This window comes from Xiphophorus couchianus, chromosome 8 (genome assembly GCF_001444195.1).
Source record: "Xiphophorus couchianus chromosome 8, X_couchianus-1.0, whole genome shotgun sequence".
NCBI lineage: Eukaryota > Metazoa > Chordata > Actinopteri > Cyprinodontiformes > Poeciliidae > Xiphophorus > Xiphophorus couchianus.
In genome coordinates, this window is record NC_040235.1 from 20605820 (window position 1) to 20630601 (window position 24782).

Sequence of the window (24782 nt, forward strand, 5' to 3'; positions counted from 1 at the left end):
TATTCATATAAAATAGTATTAATTAATTTATTTACTTTTGTTCTCTTTATGCATCTGTATGTTGGGACTGTCATACCCGTATGTACTGAAACTCCTCCACCGGGGAGTCTGCTCCCGTGGCGACAGCGCTGAAACGCGGATGCTTCCTGGTAATTAGGAGGAGTTTGGTTCTGATGGCTGCTACTATTCTCAGCTCAGAGCCGTGGTGGGTGTTGATAGAGTACAAATGACAACCTGGCCCAAAGAGGAAAGGAAACAAGAAATACATTAGAAATGTCTCAGCGTTTCTGTACACACATGGCCAAGGGCAGAGTTGAGGATGAGTAGATCTCAGGTTACCAAATGTCAATAAAAAAAAAAAAAAACTGTGTCATGAATTAACTTCAGCATAAATGCAAAACACCAACTGCAAAATTAGCTGTGGGCCATGAAAGATATTTTGAATTTACAAAGTTTACTATAATAGGTTTTAAAACTTTACAATGAGATTTTATTTTTATTTTTTTCCTTTAAACAGGACTGAATAATATCAGGAAACTACGTTATGGCGATATTGTCACGGAAATTTGCAATCAACACCAAAAGTTCAGTATCTCAGCCACCAAAATCACACTTTGTAATCGCAATACTGCAAACATTGATATTGTCATGATATATGCGATTGGATTTACTGAGAAGCACTAGCCTAAAATAAAATCTTTTTCTGTGTTTTTATGAAAGAAACATCTGGGTTCAAACAACTGGCTCCATAAAACTGCCAGTCCCAAAGCCAGAAGAACAGTCCAGTAAATCACCAAACAAAAGAAATCATCAGTCACCTAAAGATTTATACAAGGTAACTTTGCGAGTTGATATGAAGGACATATGTGAGCACCTTACCACTGATGCTTTCAGTGATATAATTTATTTTCAGAAATTTATAATGACTGGGAATTAGATAATAAAACCTCTGGAAAATACTAGTTTACGTGCAGTTTAATTTTTTTTCTTTTTTATTCATGCTTCCATTGAATGTTGAATGTTCAGACTGAGCTTCAGTCTCTGACATGTTTTTTTCACTTTGTTCTGGATTACTTCTAATCAACAATAAACTGAAAAACAAATTAGTTCTTCCTATTAATTAACTGTATCAAAGCCAATAGCTCCAATATTTTTAGTCTAAAGATGCATCAACAAGTAGAGTGCACTTTGTCACACTTTTCTTTATTTTAAGAATCAGATAAATGTTAGGAACAAAATGCTTACATGCATTTAAAGGAATCACCTTTAATTCCTTAATTTTCTTTTGGATCCTAAACTAAAGAGCTTGAAACATTTTATTTCTCTTTCATGCATTATTTTCTTTAGCATAAGTAAAAATCAGAAGCTCAAAGAAAACCAAAAGTTGGCATTGACCAGGAAGGGTGTAATTGATTGATTTCTGAGGATAACTGATTGGTTTACTACAGAGAGCCCAGCTGTGTTTGGCACCAATAACGTTCCTCCTCTTGCAATTTAATGAGTGATATAAACCGGAAGGTTAATTCTGCCATATGGCCATCTCGTGTTCTACAAGACTAGAAGTCGACACGATCCAACGTCGTGTTTGCAGCTGAGAGGAGCTTTTGCTTGAGTGTGGTAGGGATCGGTTTGCGGTCTGTGCAGCTGCTGCTCACCTTTAGTTTTCTCCAGTTTGTTCTCCCTGCAGTCACACTTGCTTCTGACGAGCTGCCGTTCCTCCAGGCCTCTCTTGATGCCGCCGAGTCTGAACACGTACAGCCGAGCGTCCTTTCCTGGAAACGAAATGAGGGACACTTCTGTTTCACAAAGGGTTTTCTTTTTTTATTATTCATTCGACAAGCCGAAATCTTTAACAATAAGGAGTTGCATGTTAGAGGCTGAAAAGGTCTTAAAACTTTCCAGCAGAATCGTAACTCTAAACATACAGTCAGATTGACACTAAATCGGTTTAGATAAACGCATGTTCATGTGTTAGGATCGCTCCAATTAAAAGCAAGATCTGAATCCAACTGATGATCAAAAACAAATCATGAAAATTGCTGTTTAGAGACTCCCTCAGGTCTGCAAGCTCAAGTCTTGCAGCTGCAATTTCGGCAAAATGGAGTTGTACAAAGTCTTCACTCAGCTGGGATGAATACAAATAATCATTTTTTTACATGATTAATAGCACAATTTTTTTATATATATATATCGTTCAATCCTATCAATATTTGCTGATCTGTGTTGCAGATCTCATCATATCCCGGTTAAGAAGGTTGCGGTGGCAGAAACGTGACAAAATGTGAACAAGTTCAAAAGGCTGGCGCTGTATGTATGTTTTCTTTTTAATGTTGAGGGATCTGATCTTTTAGTCCTTTCCTGCAGTCTACCCTCCCTAAGCCCTTCAGCATGACAGAGTTTAAGCTCTCTATGGGTAAGATTCCTTAGATCTCAGCATGAGATCAATGCCACTTTGGACCAGCTCGAGTAGAAAGGTTTGCCATGTTTTCAACCAGAGAGAGAGAGAGATGACAGAGATTCATTTAGAGAGGATAATGAGACTAAGCATACGCTGTAGATAGCTGATTCAATAACAGGATGAAAAAGAGTTGATTAAAGGAAATCCACCTCTGATGTGCAAGGAGGAAGTACTAAACAGTATCAGTCTTTTCTTTCCACCCTACCTTTGTCTGCCCGGGTAATCAGAAGGTCCTGAGGCTCCAGAATGTGCATCTGCTTCACTGCCATGGTTTTGTCAAACACCTGCACAGGGGGAAGCGTCGGCGTCTCTGAAACACAATACAGCGATCCACGTCGTCAAATGAGGAGTGAAAAATACATTGCACCTGAGGAAGGAACAGAGTTATTGACTGGATGTCACTCACCAGCACCGGGCAGCGGTGGATCAGGGCCTAAAGCACAGACAGCATTATTACAGTCATCATCAGAGCAGCAGCTTGATATTGTGCTGGTGATTGTGTAATTATTTCAGAGAGACTGATCGAGATTTACTCACCATCCAGCATCAAGACCCCCGCTGTGTCGGTGGCCACCAGCAGAGACTGACCCCACGAGTCGGCACATATGATCTCGTAGGGGAACGTGCTGCTGAAAGACTGAGATTCCCATGGCTGCAGTGATGGGAAAACAGGTTTTGAAAAATTAAATGCACAATAACCCCCCCCCCCCACATAACTGTCTGACATAAATCAGAAAAAAACCCAAAAAACATTTGCTGTTTTAGTCCAGTTGGGATTGTCAAAATGATTTCTATTTCCCAAACACCAGAGATAATTTTCATAATATTGCAAATCCGTTTAACAAATTGAAAAAGCCAGACATTGATGACATGGCTTTGTGAGCATCATCTGAGTCAATGTATGATTGACATGTTTATGTCAGTCATATGCAAGGTGAGAGTCGACTGGTCGGAAGCTTTTGTGAGGATGCTGGTGAGAGAGGGTCAACAGGACCTGGGCTAAAGAGCCATTCAGCAAACCATTACTCCAAAAGCAATAAATTAAGTCATATTACAATTCGCAAATATACTTCTGCGAAAAGATCTTTACTTTTGAAGAAATGTCATGAAGTCTGAAGAAACTAAAAATAAAGTGATGCCATTATTACAATGTTAGAAAAAAGAGCCTGGAAAGCCTGAAGACATAATCCCAAATTTGATGTATGGGAGAGGCAACATCATGTTATGAAGCTAAAAAATGAAAAAAAAATGAATAAATAAATGGAATTATGTAAAAAGAACATTATGAAGAAACATTAAAGTAACATATCAGCCAAAGAAGTTTATGCTTGGGCACAAATGGTCTTCCATATGGACAATTACCTTATTCATATTGATGAATCAGATGCAAAATGGATTAATAACAACAAAATTAAGGTTTTAGAGTGTACATCATAAAGCCCTGATGCAGTCCAGGGAAAATCTGTGGTGTCAGTGAACAAGGATGCCTTCAAACCTCAGTCACTCATGATAGACCTGTTAGGAGCACTGGATCAAAATTACAGCAAGCTACTGTGAGAAGCTTTCAGATACTCAACGTATTTGACCCAAGTAAGTAGAAAAATATAAATTTTACCATATACTAAAGCAAATGACTGACCTGTAGACATTTCAAGAGAACTAAACTGCATAAAAAGGTAACATTTTCCATGTAGATTGGTGATAATTTTTGCTCAACATGACAAATAGATAACCTCCAGCATCCATTTTTTGGCCGACTATTTTGCAGATGTTTTAAATTACACAATCACGTGGATGTTTGTTCAGCGTTGTGTGTGTTTCTCTGTCACCTCTTTTCTGCACAGGCCTGTGGTAACAAGGCTTGTTGGTGCATCTCCTCTCACGATGGTCTTCAGCTTCAGAGCCTGGATAAGAGACAGCATCTAATAAACCCGACATGCGCACTAAAAACTACAGCAAATATTTATCTGGTCTTCTGTCTCCTGATTTTTTTTCCCTACATATTTGGTGCCTTAAAAATTCTGGTGAAGCCGTAGTAAACTGTACACAGCTAAGAAAAGTACTTGTAGTAGGAGTTTCCTGGTATTTGGTCATGTTGCAGCCACCGATTAATGTATTTTATTAGAATTGTATACCAGATACCAAGAAAAAGGTCAGGAATAAAAGGGATTTAAGCCTTTCAGTTATTTTTTTTTTTACCAGAACCAATCTAGAAAGTGTGGTGTGAATCTGCATTTAGCCCTCCATAGGCTGATACTCCTAAACAAAATCCTGTAGAAACAAGCACAGAACACGATTTGGCCATCTGTTCCTCAGATCACATTAACCATTGCAAATTTAAGGAGAAGAAGAAGGCAATAGCATTCACATATCTCCGTAAACAGGCAATTTGGAGATAATGGAAAACATACCAACCAACTGCACAAAAGGCGTAGCAGCACACTATGGGGTCCAATCATTCATTAAACACAACGAAAAATTATGTTTATTCATCCCATGAGACATTTCTCCCTTTTTCCTTTCATTTTTACGCTTTAAGTCACAACCTGGAGATATCCAGGTTTTCTGTTTTTCAGCAGCAAATAAAAACAATAAAAAAATAAATAAATAAAGGGCAGAAGACACTCAAGTGGTCGGCGAACGAAGAAAACACAGGAACAAAACAACTGAGGCAATCTCTCTGAGGTAGCACCACTTTACGGGTTCATCTAAAAGCAGTTGTTAGCTTGTCAGTGTCACGGTGAGCGACGGGCAGAATGATGGCCAAAACACTTTACACAAACAGACAGGTCTGTAGGATTAATGGTTGGGATCGTAGTTTGGGATTTCTTCTTCTTCTGACTGTAAGCACCCTACCCTCTTTCTTTTCCAATATTTGAATTTCATATGATTTTATTTCCTATCAGCTGTGCTGTTTTGTTACGATCACTTCCACTTTCTTATAACACCATGGACAGTTCCCTGTATTGTTGAAATGGAAATGAGTTCTGTGATTTGGAGAGATGACCCAATGCTGGCATCATAATGTTTACCTTTTTAGAGCGTAACCATAATGTGTGTGCTGTGCAGCAGGTGTGCACACTTCAGTGTTTTTTGCTGCCTTCTCCAAAAGTCTTGCACATCATGTTGCTATGTTTGTAATCTCACCTGCCCTATTCGGACAAACTCAGCCTGCCGGGCCTCCTCCTTCTTACGCGCCGACTTTGGAGACTCAGGCAGCACGTCGCTGAAAGACCTCCGGTTTAACATGTTCTGGGGAGAAAAGGGAACCTAAACGTGGAACACATAAGGTGTGGCACACACAGGGAAAGAGAAAGGAAAAAGGCGTCTTAGAGACAAACCCTCAGGCGGGAGGAGGGTGTTGAGCAGCAGCAGTGAAAACGCAGTTTGAACCGAGTCGTGTTAAGGCCAACGATGAAGGGAAAGGAGTGGAAAAAACCCAAGAGAAATAAGAACAAAAGTGATATGAGGAGAGGGAGCCCTGCTGAGAAAGTCAGCATTGCAGTGGTACCCAGTCGGTGTGGTGCAGTGTGCGGAGGGAGACTGCAGTGAGATGTAGCAGAACGCAGCTGAGCAGTGGCTACGGTCGCTGCTGGTGACAGCAGGATTGGGGCAAACAAAAAAAAAACAAAAAAACTTGTGGAGAACCAAAACCAACACCTATCCAGCTCTCTGTACAGGAGTTATGGTCAGAAATGCTTCGTTACCTTGTGCAGGTCAGGCATGAGGTCTTGGTAGAGCGAGCGGATCAGCATGTCAAGGGTCCGCTGACGTTTCTGGGCAAACGTTGGCGTCTCCAGTGTGGCTTTCTCTCCATTGATTACTGAGCGAGAAGAGGGGAGGTCAGAGTATTAGAAACACGTCAGCATAAGCTCCGATGTGTCTGCGCTTTGTTGTTTTCATACATTTGACTAATAAAAAGTCCCTGAATTCGTGGTGGTCAGTAAATACAGGCGGAGATGGAAGAGGGGGTCCAAACAGTGGAACGCTCTCCTCCGAGAAAATCTTCAACCTGTGGCGAAGAGAAGGCTTTGTGAAATATCTCTAAGACCCATTAAAAAAGCAAATGAAACAAATGGAGCTCTGTATAAAATAACCATTACACTGTAAGAACCGAAGCAACTCACCTGTAACTGTCATTCTGGCTATTATACCTGACTAAAGCAAAAATATCTGCAAATAAAATGTATCGGAAAGCTACATGATGACGGAAGCACATTGCTTTAGCGGATAATTTCAGTGTTCTGCTTTTCACTCCGGCGGTCGGCTGCTCCTGTAGCCGACCGCTTGATTTGTCTGACATCCGTTGTCCATGTGAAGGATACGGGTGAAGTGTGATCGGATCATAGATGGTTTGAAGGACGACGACGCGTCGTCCCCTTCCTGAAATACGATGGTAACGATGTCGTTTCCAATGTGCCTCTTCCGCTCCACCTTTCAGACACACAAAGGCAAGAGACAGCAGCCTAAACAAAGAACCCTGATGAACCTGGAAAATGTTTTCCCCCTACTGCATTTACGGGTAAAAGTAATAATACTGACAAAACTCTTTGACATTTTGTCATGATACATCCCTGAACTTCAGTGTATTTTAGTGTATTTGTTCAGATTGGTCAATGTAGCCCATTATTTCTAAAGAACAGCTGATTTCAGCTTTTTAAAAATACATATTTCTGACACATGTGGCATACATTCAACCATCTTACCACTTAATAAAATCCAGTGCTACTAGTAACTTCAGAAGTGAAACGCAAAATGATGTTTGGAGGAAACCGAACACTACACCCTGAAAACACCAACACATTGTTAACCACCTTAAACATACAGTTGGAACAACAATGGAAGTTTTCAGCAGTAGTAAACAAAAATGCAAGCAATCACAAAAGAAGAAAAAAAGTAGACACAACAGGCCGAAGTGAAAAACAAGCAGAGAGCAAAAGCTGCTCAAACTGATTAAAAGTGACAGAAAGCAACACATTTAGGAAATTTAATGTTATGTTAAATTACACACTGAATGCTAAGTTCATAACACATTTTTTTCTGAACCAATGCAATTGCAGCAACTTACAAAAGACCTTTTCCCCTTGAGCATGAATCTTTTAGATGATTAGATCTGCATTTTTTTGTTTTGTTTGACAGAACTAACTTAAAAAAAAAATCTATATTTTTTTCCAAGTGTACAACATACAGTATGTCTAACTTGTAAACCTAGGGTCTCCTTTTTTTAAAAAAAATCAGGCAGTATTCCTTCCACCTCCAAACCTCTAGTGTTGCATCATAACCCTTTATAAACACCACGACTAACTCACAATAATAAAATAATGTCTTAGGAAAAGAAACACCAGTCGACAGGCTGAGGTGAAATATCCTGGTGGGATGTGTTTGATCCGCAGCTCGCCTCTGAGATCACGCAACACTTCAGCAAACCCCAGGATGAGCACAGACTGTTTCCTATAACAACATATTTGAAGGCTCTCCTATACACAAACCTGCTGCTTGTTCTCCTTAGAGTAGGGCAACATGGTGGAGACGTGGAACATGAGCTCATGGCCTTGATACACCGTGTAGATGGACTGAAGTCCTGTAGTGTCATCTGGAGAGACAAAACAGAAATCAACCACATCGAAATGCAATAAACAAAACCGTGCTTTAACATCTCTTTTCTCGTAAGATGCTGTAAGTCTTTTCTTACTCTTGGTGTCGAGCCCTCCTCGATAGCCTGCCCACCCCTGCAGTGTGACAGTATCACCCAGCAAATTGAGGAACTTGTCGAAGTTCTCGCTCCCCGTCTCTAAAACGAACATAAAAGCCCGTCAACATGTACGTTGTGCCACATTTGCAAAGGTTTTCGTTCATTCTGATGTTCTCCACAAAACAGTGCATGGATTGAGCCCCCAGTAATCTGAAACTCCTAAATAAAACTCAATTTCTTTGAGAAATAAACGAATCATTAAAGGCATTATTCCACCCATGTGCGATGTAAAAATTCAGCTGTGTGACAAAAAAAGTACAAATTTTAAAATGGCTTGAATATTTTTGGCAAGGCACAGAAGCATTATTGTTTTTATAGCAAAGCTAATCTAATAGGTCATAGGCTATAGCTACACTAAGCAGAGCTACAACTAAAAAGGCTAAAAATAAAGAAAACATCACAATAAATACATAAAACCCAATGTCAAATTATCACACTGAATTAAATTAACAAATTACAAACATAAATTGTGCCAATAAAGTAAGCGTTTTACCATTGCTAAACATCTCGTCATCTGTGAGCTGTCCGTCTCTGGCAAACAGCACACCAAATTTAAAATTGACTGAACCCTATAAAAAAAATTAAAAATATGGACATTATGGTTCAGAACAAAAACAGCTAATATGGATATGTTTGGTAAAGTATGCAAACATGTCCATGTTTGCATACTTTAGCAAACATGGACCCAACAAATGTGTATCATCTCCTTCATTAAAGCATAAGAAGCACTGAATGCAACTATATTAGAGTCAGAAAAATGAATTAAATCGAAAAGTACACTGAATATAGCTTTTTTGTAAAAAAACAAACAAAAAAAAAAAACCCATCAATATAAGACTGGAAAGCATATGTAACAAAACGCTTTGCAGAAAAAAAAAGATAAATAACAGTACGAATGAGCAAACAGTGCTACATCCTTCCATACCTCCTGTTCCTCCAACACCAGCAGGTCCTGAGGAAAGAGGAAATAAAAAGTGTCATTCATACTAACCAGCACAGCGATGATAGATGACACAGCCTGATGACATTATAGAGTTTAGGTGTTGCTGATCAGGTGTGGCGTGAAATGAACCGCCGCTTGAGCGGGGGGAGCCGGCTGCCGCTCCGGTGTCACTCTCACCTTCTGAATCTCTGGGTTGAGGATCTCCCTGGGGCCTTTCTCAAACCTGTCCATGTTCATTGCACTGTAATCGAGGGAAGATGAGGAGGAAATGAAATATTGGAAGACGAGCAGGAGAGGAGTTGGGGAAAAAAGAGAGAACAAAAAGCAGGGATTTAGGAATGACTGAAGGCCAATGGCTCAGAAAGTCATACTGAAAAATGAGAACTGAAATGGGGGATTTCTCATCTTAAGTTGAACAATTTGAACTTGTTTCAATTTCACTGCTGATCCTCCCCAGCCTGAGGAATTCATCATTTCCAATCTCCTCTGTCATGCAGCTTCTTATATCCTGTTTCTAGTCTGGCATTTGCTACCTGAAACACAAGGTCTTTTGTGCAAACAGCCAAAACATCTATTAAGTAAAGGAAATATATGGGCCATTCTTGTGAAATGTTGTTTTTGAAACTGAACCGCAATCATGTTTAAGGGCACATCTCCTCCATTTTATGTAATTTAATAGTTATCATAGAGTAAAAAGTTTAGATTCTGAATCCTTTAGTTTCACATATTTATTTCAGTGACAGATAAAATAAGAAGAATATAATCAAAAATGTCATTTATTTAAGTAACTTAATTTATAAAGGTAGACATATAAATAAAATGAAGCTGATTCATAACAGACAATGTGATATATTTTTAATATTTGTTTCTGTTAATTTCTTTACACAATCCTGCAGAAGGCAGAAAGACAGTAGGACGTTACATCACAAATTATTATTGGTAATAATGTTGGCTTTTGAGAGTGAGAACTGCTGGAAAGTTGAGTGGAAGGGAAAAGTGTTGTGGAAAAGAGAGGAAACGCATTAGCAATAACTTTATCCTTGAGAGGCTTATGAAGCAAAGCTCATTCAAGAGCTTAGTTCATTGTTCTTTATAATTTTGTTTAATAATTTAAAGTAAACTTTGACGTTTTATTTATGCTGCCATCATGAAACTTTTTTTTATATAACTAAACACTGGTTACCAGAGGGATTCCACTGGCTCATGTGCAGATCATAACCACAATGAAATGGGGATCAATATGAATTAATCAGAAAATATTACTTATACAAATGATTTAAGATCAATACATTAGTTTTCCTTATTCATCTCCATAATGCATTGCTAATTTCTAACAACTAAGAGAACGGATTTGATTCACAGCGTATGGATTCACAGCCTACAAAAAGGTTGAAAAGTTGAATTTATCACCCTAATCTGCAAATGCTGCAGGCATACAACCTCTGTATTATGGACCTGTTGCATAAAGTCCAACATAAATAATAAGAAAAACTCTTACAATGCAAGGCTGAGGTCTGATGTCTCAGAAGCGACATATGTGAAACCAGATCTTGATAAAAAAGTAGAATAAAAGTTGTGTTTGTCTCTCACCTTAAGATGGACTTGACTGATAGTGTTTTAGTCGGACTGTACGGGAGGCTGATCTTCAAAGTTCCCTGAGTGAACAAGAGTGACAAACATCAGGGGTTAAAAACCACATTAGCCACCTCAGTGTCCTTCACCTTCTGGTTTGAAAAATGTCCATGTTTTAAACATGCTTTCCTGCTGCTCCTCATGGATTTTCCGTGTAAATAAGATGCTCTCCACAACTCTACCCAACAAGCTCCCAAAACCACTCGGGCTTTCTTCAATTAAAGACAGAATAATTGCATAGTTGCTCTGTTGCAGAACGACGACGACACAAACATCCTGTATGAGTTAAAGTCTCGTCAGAAAAGGGACAAATCAATGTGCCCATGCAGCAGAGGTGCGGCGCCCTAATCAGGTTCCAGACGAGGCCGCGGAGCAAAATTAGATCCCTGCTGTCCTGGTCATGTAACTGAATCACTAAACAGCAAACACACATCGAGGAACTTGCATCCTACACACACTAGGACTGAAAGATGGAATACCAAGGTCCCAAAACATAGCAGTCTGAGCATCTTTATATTCCTTCAACAATACATGCAAGAAGAAAATATTTATACATTTTGTTTGCTGGAGTGCTATCACTTAAAAAAAAATAAAATACTTGATTTGTGGAGGATATTGTGAGGCAGTAATGTTTGTAAAGTATATTTTTTCAAAAGAGTCTTCATATTGACATTCATCTTACTCACCAGATTGAAAAATTCTAGAAAAGGTATTTAGCCCTTTCATGCATAGTGGTCACTACAGTGGACAGCTATCTAAAAGCCATTTTCTTGTGCTTCCTGTGGATTTTTATGTTATAAATGCACACAGACCACTGAAGTGGACACTAATGCATCATAAAATATACCATCAACTACTGGCCATCAGCTGCAAATGCAAGAAATTATTTTTGTTAAATACAATATGGCCGACAGACAAAAAAGCATGAGAACCGACCCGGTCCCTCCTTCTACTGTAGACGACTCTTGCAAGTAAAAAAAATATTGTGACATCAGATAACCCCTAAGGAACAATACTACTGATGTATTTTTCAAATAACAACTTTGTATTTGGACAAAATTACAATTGATCACATAAAAATAAAAAATAAAAAAAAGATTATTTTTACAAAAAAAATGTCCTACCTTTTTTATGCCTTAAGAAAAAAAATTTTAAAAATGGAAAAAAAATTCTGACACAAAGGATCATAATTCATGCATGAAAGTGTTAGAGTTGAACTCTGTCCATTTTGGTAAATAATCGGATCAGCTCACCGTTTTTCTCCAGAGAATGGCTCGGTACTGAGGGACCCGCTGGTTGTTCTGGTCCGAGAGGACGACCGACAGGTAGAAAGGGTTTTTCTCGGCATCTGTACCCACGTAGTTCTGGTGGACTGAAGGAAGAAAAAGGCGACGCATGGATGCAAGTTGCACACTGTCTCGGAAAAGCACTGGTTGCTTTTAGAAGTTGTCACATTTCCTATATATTGCAGCTGCAAACTTTAAGGGATTTTTTTGGAGGGGGGGGAGTCCAAAATTTGAAAAGCGTGGCATGAATTTGTATCTGCGTGCTTCACAGTATTAGTTTTCAAACAAACCAAATCACAGAACAGCTGTATTCACACTCACACTATAAGATACAGACAGGTAGACTATCCTCTTCCTTCCACTTCACATTGATGGATTACTTTTGTGTTGATCTATCATATAAAATACTAAAAGGAAAAATGCTCAAATTGTATTAATACTTTTGTGAGACAAAGTGCACGCAAAAACAAAAGTTATTATATTGTCACCCATAGAGGCATACACCCAGTTCTTCCTTTCTCATCCCTGCTGTTTTGTGCTCTTTATCTATTATGGTATTTTTACCTTGTCATATGTAATTTTTCATTAAGTCTTAACCCGGGTTGTTAAACCTTTGACTCAGACTATTCATGCCTCCTTCTTTGAAGTTGATAATGTCACATCTTTAGAAACAACGCCACACAAATCTCTGAATCTAGTTAGACTCCAATTGTTTTTAGCCATTCATTCATTGGCATATTTTATGCCTTAGATAAGCAACAACTGTGCATTGTTTTCCTTTGGTTTGGTTTGGAAAAGTTTTTATTTTATGCTTTTTAATCCCAGAAAACAGAAGATTTCTTTTGGGTTTTTTTTAATCAGATCATCAATAAAATGTGAATTCATGCCACTGTATAAATGCAGGTGCTCCATCACACAGGAAGTGGCCTCCAGTTCATGTGTTGTCGGGCACAGTGAGCTAGCTCAGGCTGTGAGACACAGATGGCTCAGCTGTGGTCCAAACAGGTCGAGCCAACTTTCTTCATTTTGAAACTCCCTATTCCGCAGCCTCATTAGATCCTGAGTGGAGGACAAAATGGATTTTCTTTCTTCGTAGTTTTTTTTATATAACTAACTTTCCCTCAGAAGCGTCTGTATCCACCCCAGGTTGTATAATTTATCTCAACCTTTCAGACGGCTGTGCTCTTTCTGGCTTAAATCGTGGTTAAGGAACGCAGACTTTTATCTTCTGTTGTGCCACTTGCGTCGCCACCTACACCGTGAGTCGGGGAACGGGCAGGTTCTTCATGTTAATGAGGATGTTGAAATGATGAGAGTCAGAGAGGTGAAGGAATAGGTGACTAATTTAAATGTTTTTCTTTCTTTCTACTTTCTCTGTTATTGCATGCTTGATGCGTGGAAGGTGACATTACTTTGTCTGACTACTGAGACTGTGCTGCATTTTCTCCAAAGGTTTTCTCCATAGGCGGTATGTGAGATTAGAGTTTAGTTGAGCTGGAATATAGTTTGATTTTAGTTACAAATGAAGAGTGATGCAGCACAGAGACAAGACTGAATTTATACGATATGAAGCATTTTGTGCACCAGAGAAGACGTTCAAGGCATGATTTGTTTCTGCAGGCCCTGAAAGCCGTCTCACTGGCTTTGTCTCGGTCTCACCCCGTGTGTTTCTCAGTCTTATTTTAAACTGCCTCTTTGAGTAATCATGTTTTTTTTTTAATTTTATTTATTTCTAAACAGAGCCTCTACGGAGCACCACTGACCTTTTCCCAAGAAGTACTTAAAGTACCATCTGGTGTGGTACTCTGGGTTTTCCAGATGGACGTCCGTTCTCCTCCATGTTCCAGGAGTGTAGTCTGAAGCCTGCTCGTCACATACACACGTACACACACATCGTCATTCTGATGGTCATGCCTTGAATAATAGCAATTCTTTCTCAATAGAAGACAGGAAATCAGACATAAAGAACCAACTGTCTATTATCAAAGTTGAACATTGGTTTGTAGGAGCAAAACATTTACCAGTTGAAAGCTACAAAGTTATTCTCTTATAATATAATACGACACCTGAGACAGCAACAGCAATAGACAAAAGCATGGGAGCGAATCCTGTCTGTTTTTTTTTTTAAATTAGTATTCTTTAGGCAATGCTTTCTGGGTAATTAAGCAAATCATTGCCGACCACTTGGGGGCACTCATACAGCACTGAACGTTTTCCCCAAGATGGTCAATTGACCTTTCCCTCCATTCATCCATTTAATGTCTACATCTGTAGATGATGGGTGGCTATCTCCAGCAGTTACTGGGCAAGAGGTGGGGTACAAGCTGGACAGGGCGACGCAGCAACACACAAGACAAACAATCACACACACACCCCCACACGCCTACACACGCACACACTCGTGCCTAAGACCAAGTTAGAGAGACCAACCATCATCCCACTCATGATATTTTTATTGGAGGGAGGAAGATGGAGTACCCAGTGAGAACCCACCCACCCACATGGAGAACATGCAAACTCCATGCAGAAACAGCCTTGACCGGGATTTGAACCCCGGACCGTCTTGCTGTCAGGTTACAACTCTAATAACAGCATCATCATGCAGCCACCAAATGGTCCTTAAGCATAAAAAAGACATAAATCACGACAAAAATATGAACCCAAACTATACAAGGTGAGTGCTGGGGGATGTGAGCACACTGAAAGCAACCCACTAAAGTCATGGCAACCAGGACTTTGTCTTTCACAACGTTTCTTGTTATTTAAAGCCACATAAAATCATTTTCCAAACACCAACAGACATGGCAAGACTAACAACAACACGTTAGTATTTACAAATGCTCCTATGTACTTTTTTTTTTTTTTAATGTAGGACGAAACTTCAATGACATGTCTCATTTTTCCAGTCCTCGTGCCAAGTTAATTACCTTGTTATTACTTGTCCTGCAGAACATAAGAGGTGATATATATGGATGTATGGATGGATGGAAATGGGCAGAGATTTGTACAAGGAGAATGTGATATTATTTGTACCTCATCTAATGAACCGTTCTCCACCCTGAAGCGTCCCGCCCTGTGAATGGCCCCATCTGCATCACTGGAAATCAGCTGAGAGGGAGACAGAGAAACATGTTTATAATTAAACTTGTGGTCATTTGGGGCTCGTGGCAGGAAAATGCAGAGGTCACGAATGCACCACAAACATGGAGAAAAAAGGGAACCACAGCAGACACATCACCACTCTGTGAAAACAGCATCCAACGTCCTGCTGTACATACAGGAGCAATCCATTTTCTATAATGGAAAATCAACATTTTTACTCTTCTTTATACATCTGTAGTTACTCCATAATAAAACTCAACATTTCAGCCCTATTATCGGTCTCTCCCAAACTAACCTGACTGTAGCAGAGAGAGGGCTTTGAGAATAAAACTGGACAGCCCATGAAGGGATGAAAGAAATAATGTATCTGTGTAGTTGTAAGGACAAGCAGGTCTTGTTTTAGATGGTCATATTGTGATAAGGGACTCAAAAGGGAAGGAAAGAAAGGACACAATATGGATGAGAAACAAATTCTGGAAAAATAATTTTCTTTAAACATTTTTTTCACACTCTTGACGCCTTAAAATATTAAAATCAAATTCCATACTTTCCCAGACTGTGTAGAATCTCTGAATCCAATTTTTAGTATTTTAGGTCTGTGCTGACGTTTGTGTTTATGATTAATTAGAGAAAAGAAGTATGCCGTATTTGAAAGACTGAACATCTCTGAGGGAATGTTTACATGCTGTTAGGACTTATCCCACTGATTCCATCTGTCTTATTGGAAACAGTTTATTTTTCCTTTTCCATTTTTCCTCAGGTAAGAAATACTTGGAATTGCTAATTTCCCCTGACAGACTGAAAGATGTATCAACTGTGGTGCACAGAAGGCTCCCAGCAGCCAGTGTTGATTTAAAACGTTGCTTCTATCAACATCTCATCTAATGGAGAACATGAAAAGGGGAAGGGAAGAATCTCAGATGAAATATTCATCCATCATCTAAACCTGCTTATCTTTGCAGTGTTGCAGAAGGGCTGAACGAGTCGCCAGTTCCCATATATATATGCTTTTATCATTTTATGGATCGAATAAGCAAAAACAAAGAAAGTTTTAACTGAATGGTTGCCAGGTATGTTGTTGGATTGAACCAGGCTTTTTCACTTGTAGCTTTCTTGTTTATTTAAGCTTCAAAAATGTTTTTTTGTTCACTCTGATAATGATTAATATATTTTAAGTGTCAGAAGCAAGATTTATGCTCTATTAATAATGCAAAGTACAGAAAAAAAAAGCATAAGTCTGTTGATAATATGTACATTGCCTTGCAACAATGTCTACTTTTGTTACAGATACAAACTTAATGTCTTTTCTCAGGGATATTACAAGATTGAACAAAACATGTAATGTTGGATGTGTCTCAAATAGTTTTTCACCTTCAGAAGGTGCAATTCTTTTCTTTCGGTTTGGTAAAAATAATTAGAACTCATTGGTCAGACTGGATTTTGACCAGCAATTATTACCTGCCCAACACTGAACTTTAACTGAGCCAAATAGACCTATGACTATAATTTTATTTCAATCAATTATATGTATGTATGTTTTGGACATTGACGTGATGGAAGGTGAAGCTTTTTGTCCCCTACAGAGGTTGAAGCAAACTCCAGACTGGATTTAAACCAGAGAAATAATAAATTAACTCATTAGTGCAGACAACATTTTATTTAAAAAAAAATTATGATTAAGATTTATATTATGTGACCTAAATTTCCATTTCTAGGAACAATAGAGTTTTTCTTGGCTTATCTTATAAATTTGTGCCCACTTTTTGCACTATTCAAATTGACTAATTGTGAAAAAGCTTCATATTTTTTCCAAAGCCCTGAAAAAAAATTTCTGTAGTACTGTATCTTTAAATAAAAAATTACTCCATTTAAGTATTCATTTTAATATTCACATATTAAACTCCACCAGCTCACTGACTGATGCCGGGTAGCTAGGCAACGAACTCTTTAATCCCTTGCTTATTCCTCTCCTCATGACTTTCTCTTTGCTCTTAGCTCTTTGACCCTCCCGACTGTCGAGCACAATTTTGTTCCCGTCACTGACAAAGGTCGCCGCTGAGCCAGTACAAAAAAAACAAAAGAGAATAAAACAGTGATTTGGATCCTTGCACGCACTGTTTGATGCTCGGATGGCAAATCCCTCCAGGAAAACGAGAAGGGAGCAGAACTGTAATGTATCATGAAGCTGTCTAAACACCTAATCATGTTTAGTATATGATCATATAAAAAAAAAGGAAGATTCAGCTACTCCGTCTACAAGCAAAAATTAAGGTTTTAATTTTAGTCTAAAGTTTGGCTAAAAGCACCAAAAGAATCCAAACCTCAGCTGTAATCTTGTGTTAAAAGAATGAAAAAGTGACATCTACAGCAAAATAGCTTAAACAAATATACACTCTCCTACGTGGTTAATCAGCTTACGTGTGATGTAGCCCTCTCCAGCCCCCAGAAACTGATCAGATTATGTGAGAAAGGACAAAGAAAGAATAGACCAAAGTCTGTTGGTTAAGTAGGGTACTGTGGGGTTTCCTCTGACCAGTTTTAACACGTTTGTTCAGGTTTTCTATATATTGCTCTATGTCAGCGTTTCCCAATTCCGGTCCTCAGGCCCCCCTGCTCTGGATGTTTTAGATGTGCCTCTATTCCAGAGCAGCTGATTCAAATGATTGCATGACCATCAAGTGCTGCAGAAACCTGTTGATCACCCATATATTCAATCCAGGTGTGTAGCAGAAGGGAAACACCTAAAACATGCAGGGCAGGGAGGCCTGAGGACCGGAATTGGGAAACGCTGCTCTATGCAAATGTGTCCCCTCACAGATTTCTTGTGTGGTTTTGCCAAAATGTTTCAGAACCTCAAACAACATCAATATTAGACAATTATATTCCAAGTAAATACAAAAAGCAGTTTTCAAATGAGGTTTTTATTTAAGGAGAAAAAGCTTCCCAAACCAACCTGGTTTCATTTGAAAAAACCCCCAAAACAAAATGTTTTTACCTCCTAAATGATTAATTAATTAACCAGTCAAATTCTTTGTAAAGCAGACTTCACTTGCCTTTTCATTATCCTGCAGGACAATGATTTGAAGCATGAAACAAAGGCCATTTTGGTATGGGCTCAGTCAAAGTTATGGGCTCACTCAAAGTTTTGATGTGGTCATTTGTGCTTGAAAACCCTCCAATGTATCTCAAACTGATTATACTTATAATGTATAGATAATAATACTTATAATGTAAAGATAAAAAAAAAGGAAAATAATAAAGATTGAGGTTGCCTGATGTTTATTCAAAGATGTTTCAGCTGAATGAGAAAGTAGCAAATAGTCCAAGTGACCTTTGACCCACAAACGCAGCATCAGAGTGAAAATATTATAAATGTTTGGTGAACAGAAACTGAACAAGAAGAGGGTTTTAGTCTGGATGTAAAGAAACAAAAATGCATTTAGACTTTCTTGCTAAGAAACTATCAGATGTTAATCTCAACTACAAATGCCACTATTCCAATTAGTAATAATAGAAAAACAGAACTAAAACTGTTCTGTTTCTTTTCTGAGAAAGAGGAAACTGAATCATTGAGTGTCCCTTTGCACGCATTGTTGATTTTTGGCAGGCAAAGATTTATTTAGCTCAAAATGGAATTGCAAAAGCAACTAAATAAAGATATAGATAAAGACGTAGGTGCTATAATATTGCACATATGTAAAAAAGCAATTTGTTCTCTTTGTTTAGTAAAACCAGTGGTTCCCAAAGTGTGGGGCGCGCCCCTTAGAGGGGGCGCAGTGCCATTGCAAGGGATGGGGGGGGAGAGCGGTATGGATGAATGAAAAAAAACCCAATAAACAAACAGTTACACAAAAGTGTTTCACTGTAAAGATGGTTTGTAGTTTGTTTTGTTGAGACCTGAAGTGTGAAATAAACTTAGTGGAGTTTGAAAACAAAATATGTGTAAAGGTTTATGTCTGGTTGTACAATGTGTGTGCCCAATTGATTTTTTTCTTCTTTTTTTTGGTGGGGGTGGAGGGGTATTTTATTGTAATCCATAGGGGGGCCATAAGAAAATCTTTGGGAACCACTGAGCTAAATCATTACAAGCAAAGATCACTTAGTTTGACCACTAACAACATATACAGTAGCTGATTCAATTCAGCTAACTGCATTTTGTTGGCAAATTGGCACCTATCCCTCAAGAAAGCATGAGGGAACAGTGGAAAGAAAAACTCCCTTGTAACAGGAAGAGTGAAAAAAATAATCTACTTTGGCAGCCATACTGGATTTTGATGTTTGTCTTCGAGAGGAACTACCAACTTTCCAGCATTTTTCTCCCCAGATTGGAACTAGGAAATTCAAAATTTCAAGCAGAAATGGACCACATTATTAGAAATCACTGTTCTTCTAAACAAGTAACTTTCAAAAACAGACAAAATTGCCTTCTCTGACCTGTTTTGATTAGACAGCCTTCATGGTATCTATTGTGCTCAGACACATTTTTGATGATTTTACTGGAATCAAAAATAAATGCAAGCAGAAAACCAGTATTTTCAATAAAATTCATTAATCATAGCAGTCGTGAACCTAACATCCAAACATGACTACCAAGTACAAGTCAATGAGCATGTCGTTAAGGTTAATTAAAAAGGCTAGAAAAACATTTTTTGTTTTGCATGCGGGAGCATGAAAATATCCCCCTGAACTCCTCTCTCAACAAACGATCCAAGCCCCTCGCTGATATGCATTGCTTTAAAGCAGTGCGTCGCGGGACAAAGAGATGGGAGTGTCGTGCTCAAGTGCATGAACAATGACTTGTTTTGCATCTATGTGATGTTTTCGCTTTGAGGTCATGCACACGAGCGAAGCAGTAGCCGCTTTTCCTCCCCGAGGTCCATAATGAGACAATAAAATCCCACAGATTGAGAGCCGAGCCTGCTTACAGCAGGTGTGAAGCTCTGATAAACGACAGAGAGGTTTTCTCTGAAATAATTAGCTGCGTCTTCCAAGAAGCCGCAGAAAACGCAGCACTCTCTTGCTGCCGGATGCATATTAATACGGGTGAAAACAAATAAATTACCGGTGTGGCGGTATGTGACTGTGTTTGCCTGCGTTCACGGGGGGTTCAATGGGCTTTGCTATTGAGATCCAAATGCGTGTGGGGGTGTGGGCATGTGTGTCTGTGTGTGCGGAAATGGGAAAGTAAATTCTGATGTTGATGATCTCCTTCCATTTCTCTCGCCTCCTGCAACATGAAGCATCCACTAGCAGCATAATGGAGGGGAACCCGGTGCAGCATTCAGACGAAGCCACGAGCCGCCTCCCCTATGCGTGTGCGTGTGTGTGGGGGCGTGTGGGGGTGGGGGTGTGCATGTATGGGCTGCACTCGTGGGGGAAACATTCAGTGTGCATTCGGGCCAGCGTGTTGAACTGTAGCATTCACATCGTCTGTATTGGGGGAGTTTCAAAAGTGAAAAATGTCAGGAGAAAAGAGGGATTAAGTGCTCTAGGAAGTCTGTGTGGGGGTCTACGCACCCACATGCATCACACAGACTGCTTCTAAATTTTAACAGAAGAGTTGCCAAGGAGGAGAGCGCTGCACTCCAATGACTCTCTTTGGGCTGAAGGAGGCAACGAAGAGGCAACAGGGGAGAAGAGAAGGGCCTGTTATGCTTTTACACTTTAACAAACAACCTATAAAACACCTCAGTGGATCTGGCGAGAGAAGCAGTAGCAGGAAGGGGCAAGGCGGAAAAAAAATAAGAAAAAGAGGCACAGACTACATGCACAGTGGATTGCAAAAGGCTATGTGGCCCAATAAAAATGATCAAAATGAGGTGATAACTGACTATTTTTAATCATGAATATTTTTAATGTGCAATTCGCCTAAAAAAAACGAACAGAAAGATGCAATTTCGGCATTCAGTCTATCAGCAGCCGACATCTGCTTCACAAATGTTCAGGTGATTTAGTTCTTAACTCTCAGATTAATAATAAAAAGATAAAAAATCAAAAAAATGTATTGAATCTGTAAGCCCTTAATTAATTTAAGGCTATGTAAACTTATGTAACCTCAATATTGCACATTTTGATTTTCTGAGGTACTTTTATTTTAACCATTTTAACTCACCTGTGTAGACTTTCTGTAGCAAATTTAAAACTTAAGCCATCTTGATGGGCAAACCCATGAAAGAAGGGCAAAAGTAAATACAACCAAAACTTAAGAAAAAAAAACCTGCACTAAAGTCAAACCCAATAAAGTAGAATCCACAAACAAATAACAGAGACCCTACTAGCTTAAAGACAGACCACATGCATACTATCACCCATTTAAGCAGCTTCAGTTTTGACGTGCAATAGGAACAATTTACAAACAGAATCAAATTTAAAACACATTTGGTTATTATGGTCAGGCTATCAAATCAATATCTTTCTATCCCCTGATAGATAATTGGGTCTCATCATTGGGCTTGTTTATGCACACTCACAACCCTCAGAGAGAGGGAGGCAGCTGAGCAGGAGTGGAAGGGAGGAAGACGGGGAGGAAATGGAGAGGGGAAGAAGAGAGGCAGGTGCACAGGCAGAGATGGCAAATAATAATAATAATAATAATAATAATAAAGAAATTAGGATGAGGATGTGGGAAGAAATGAAATTTAGAAGGGGAATTTAAAATAAATAAAGCACTTCGTTGAAAAAGGCATTTAAGAGAGAAGAAGCATAATAAAAAGTCTTTTTGTCCTTTCCATATCTCAAGTCTCCATTTAAAATTTTTCTTTATTTTTTTTTAGAAACCTTTTTGTTGTGTTTGAGCTTTTCTACAAATGCAATCCAGATGGGAAGTGGAAGAAGCTACTTTAGACGCCTCTGGCTGAGAAAATGAAAAAAAAAAAAAGAAGTCCCATTTATTTGTCCCATAGAAAAACTTACATAAGGCACAATTAAGCCCCATCCACGGCACATCTTGTATGAATAACTCTTGCTTCAATCTTCAGTACAATGCAGTGCTTTAGAAAACATGTGGTCTATTAAAAAAATGGAGTTTTCAGACAGAACACTGGTGGGTTGATTCTTATGCAACGCTATGATTTATCCACCAAACTGGAAAGATCCAGATTTTGGCCCGTATGACTTGCAAATTAAGTGGTACCTGTTCCACAATTTTACATTTTGTCAAGTACTTTACCAGGATTGTAAGCTCAGTCAGATTGGAAGGAGAGCAGAAAGGTCGGAGGATGACAGGCTTTTTCTGCTTGTAGCTCCATCTGTATTTACAAGTGACCAGTTTTTAAGTCCCAGTGAAATGAAAGTATAAATGTAATCTGAATTAGAATGCTGCCATAACCATGTTTAACAGTGGAAATGGTGTGTTCATGGTGACGTGTAGTGTTTATTTTCCACCTCCGTGTTTTACATGTCGGACAGAAGGTTCCGTTTTGGTTTAAATTAGATTTTCTGACTGCAAATAAATAATTCCGTCAACAATGACTGTCTTTAGAAAAAAACATGGTTCAGTGGGGAATTATTTAGTTCAGACTGGACCGGCCTGAGATGGTTTAATGCAGACCGAAAAGCCTACATTAAAGGAGGCAAACAAGTTGCCACTATCAGTGTTGTTAGCCTGTCATAGCATCTTATAGTGCTCACATATCTCTTTTATTTTGTCTGTCAGTTTCTCAAAGTTTCTTTTGATATAATTAAGAAGCTGTAGAAGCTCCATCGGCGTCTCAAACAGGCCAGGTCTAACAATAATAGCAGCTTACAATTTGAGCACCAGACAACACACTATGTGGCGGACTCAAAATAAAAAATAATAAATAAATAAAAAAATAAAAAAAAAAAAAAAAAAATATATATATATATATATATATATATATATATATATATATATATATATATATTGATCACTGTTATCACTTCAAGATCTTGCACCTTGAGATATAGTTACACATATAGTAAAAAGAAAGATTAAAAGTTAAAATGTGTGGCACACAATAAATACAGTTGAGGTCAAATTAAAAACTATAATGGTTCAGACTCTGTGAAACCAGACAGGATGGGGAATATTTTTAACCCAAGCTGTTTAATGCTAGACGGCAAGACGATGGAACGGGAGTTCAGGAGTCTCTGACTGAGACGAGGACATAAATATCTCAGGGTGTCAAACAGACAATCCAATGACTCAGGCTGTAAAGAATATACAGAATAATGAGCTGCATTCAGAGCAGGAAATGAAATGTGGCAAATCAAATTAGTGACAAACAAGACCAAAAAAAGCTTGCTGTCATTTTTTTGGTTTTTATGCGATTCCTATTATTTTATTCTTGTATCCACAATTGCTATTTATTTAAAATCATCTATCAAGGAACTAATTCTAGAAGAAGCAGACATCTGATTCAGAATTTGAAGCACTTTACTCATATGACATTAGTCTAGGCTCATAACCTTGGTTATAAAATTGAACTTGCATCACATCAGTAAAGTACTCAAAATCATAAATCCGTTAACTCGGATTTTCCTCTTGGAACATTACACGTGTCTGCTGGTTTAGAGATAACACAAGCAGATGAGGTGCGTGGGAAGACATACTAATAAAGTTGGTGTTTATGAGATATAACAGGTGGTTTATCATATGTTTTAAGCATTATACTGAATCAGTCAAGCTGCTGGAACTTGCTATGTGCAACCTCTTGACCCTACAATCCCACCCGCAAACATACTGTATATTTGGGAAGTTCTAGAAACGCAAAAGCCACAATACCTGGTCGTATTTATGAATACATAACCCGAGTTATGAGTCTTTAAATATCACTGGGTGCCAGGGATTTTGTATTTTCCAGAATGGGAATGAACTTTTCAAACTCTCAAGAACATATCGACTGAGCAGAACGTAATCTGCGTTACAAACATTTTTTTTTTTTTTTCGCAAATCCCAGCTCCTTTATTTTTACTTATACGGCTCCTTAGCAAACAAGATCAATCTTTTTGATAAACAAATTTCTCTTGTTAGCTCTTGCTGTTACAGCTTTGTGTGGACTTTGCTGGAAATTATGATTACAATCTAACATCTTCAAGCCAGGAGGTAAACCGTTGTCGATTCATGGAACTAATGTGCGTGTGTGTGAGCGAGAGAGAGGCTCTCTAATGCTGTGCAAATAAGGAGATAAAATGCATGAAGTAGAGGTGAAATAACACCCCTCGAAAGGAAACAATTACTTGTGAAATCAAAAAAAGAAAAAAAAAAAGCTGTTTGGCAGTTTAGCTGCTATGCTCGCCTGATTAAAACCTGTAAAAAAAGACCAATGCAGCCAAGCTGACAGCACCTCAATAATTTGTATGCATTTCACATTACAGCAAAAAAAAGAAAAAAAAATCTCCTGACTAGGAGTGAAAGCATCAGGCTATCGACCGACCCTCTGCTCTCGCTAATGGGGGCAGCAGCTTTAAGGGCCCCGAGGAATGTGTAAATGCCTAAGTGAAGTCTTGGATCACAGAGCAAAGCAGATGTGCGCCATGTATGAGCTCCTTAGCAAATTGATCTGGTGATGTCTCACAGAAAAGCCAGAGGTGGAATGAAGAAACAAGGATCGACGGCAGTAAATGTAAACAATTAAGTTGTTTGGATAT

General features: G+C 38.7%; 1 protein-coding gene across 7 annotated transcripts in view; it reads right to left on the bottom strand.

Annotated features, from left to right (window-relative positions):
- garnl3 (GTPase activating Rap/RanGAP domain like 3) overlaps positions 1–24782 on the bottom strand; it is a 78438-nt gene that overhangs the window by 10032 nt on the left and 43624 nt on the right. For 5 of the 7 annotated variants that reach the window (XM_028024773.1, XM_028024769.1, XM_028024770.1 and 2 more), the window contains 20 exons: positions 15105–15179; positions 13835–13934; positions 12039–12157; positions 10744–10808; positions 9331–9394; positions 9136–9162; positions 8704–8779; positions 8151–8249; positions 7948–8051; positions 6784–6892; positions 6586–6631; positions 6364–6470; positions 6166–6281; positions 5606–5728; positions 4288–4362; positions 2996–3110; positions 2865–2891; positions 2664–2768; positions 1656–1772; positions 77–234 (listed from right to left, as the gene is read on the bottom strand). In XM_028024773.1, the coding sequence (XP_027880574.1) occupies positions 77–234; positions 1656–1772; positions 2664–2768; positions 2865–2891; positions 2996–3110; positions 4288–4362; positions 5606–5728; positions 6166–6281; positions 6364–6470; positions 6586–6631; positions 6784–6892; positions 7948–8051; positions 8151–8249; positions 8704–8779; positions 9136–9162; positions 9331–9394; positions 10744–10808; positions 12039–12157; positions 13835–13934; positions 15105–15179 (1827 nt within the window). The remainder of the gene's footprint in view (positions 1–76; positions 235–1655; positions 1773–2663; positions 2769–2864; positions 2892–2995; positions 3111–4287; positions 4363–5605; positions 5729–6165; positions 6282–6363; positions 6471–6585; positions 6632–6783; positions 6893–7947; positions 8052–8150; positions 8250–8703; positions 8780–9135; positions 9163–9330; positions 9395–10743; positions 10809–12038; positions 12158–13834; positions 13935–15104; positions 15180–24782) is intronic. The other 2 variants (XM_028024775.1, XM_028024771.1) reach the window with 1 other exon arrangement.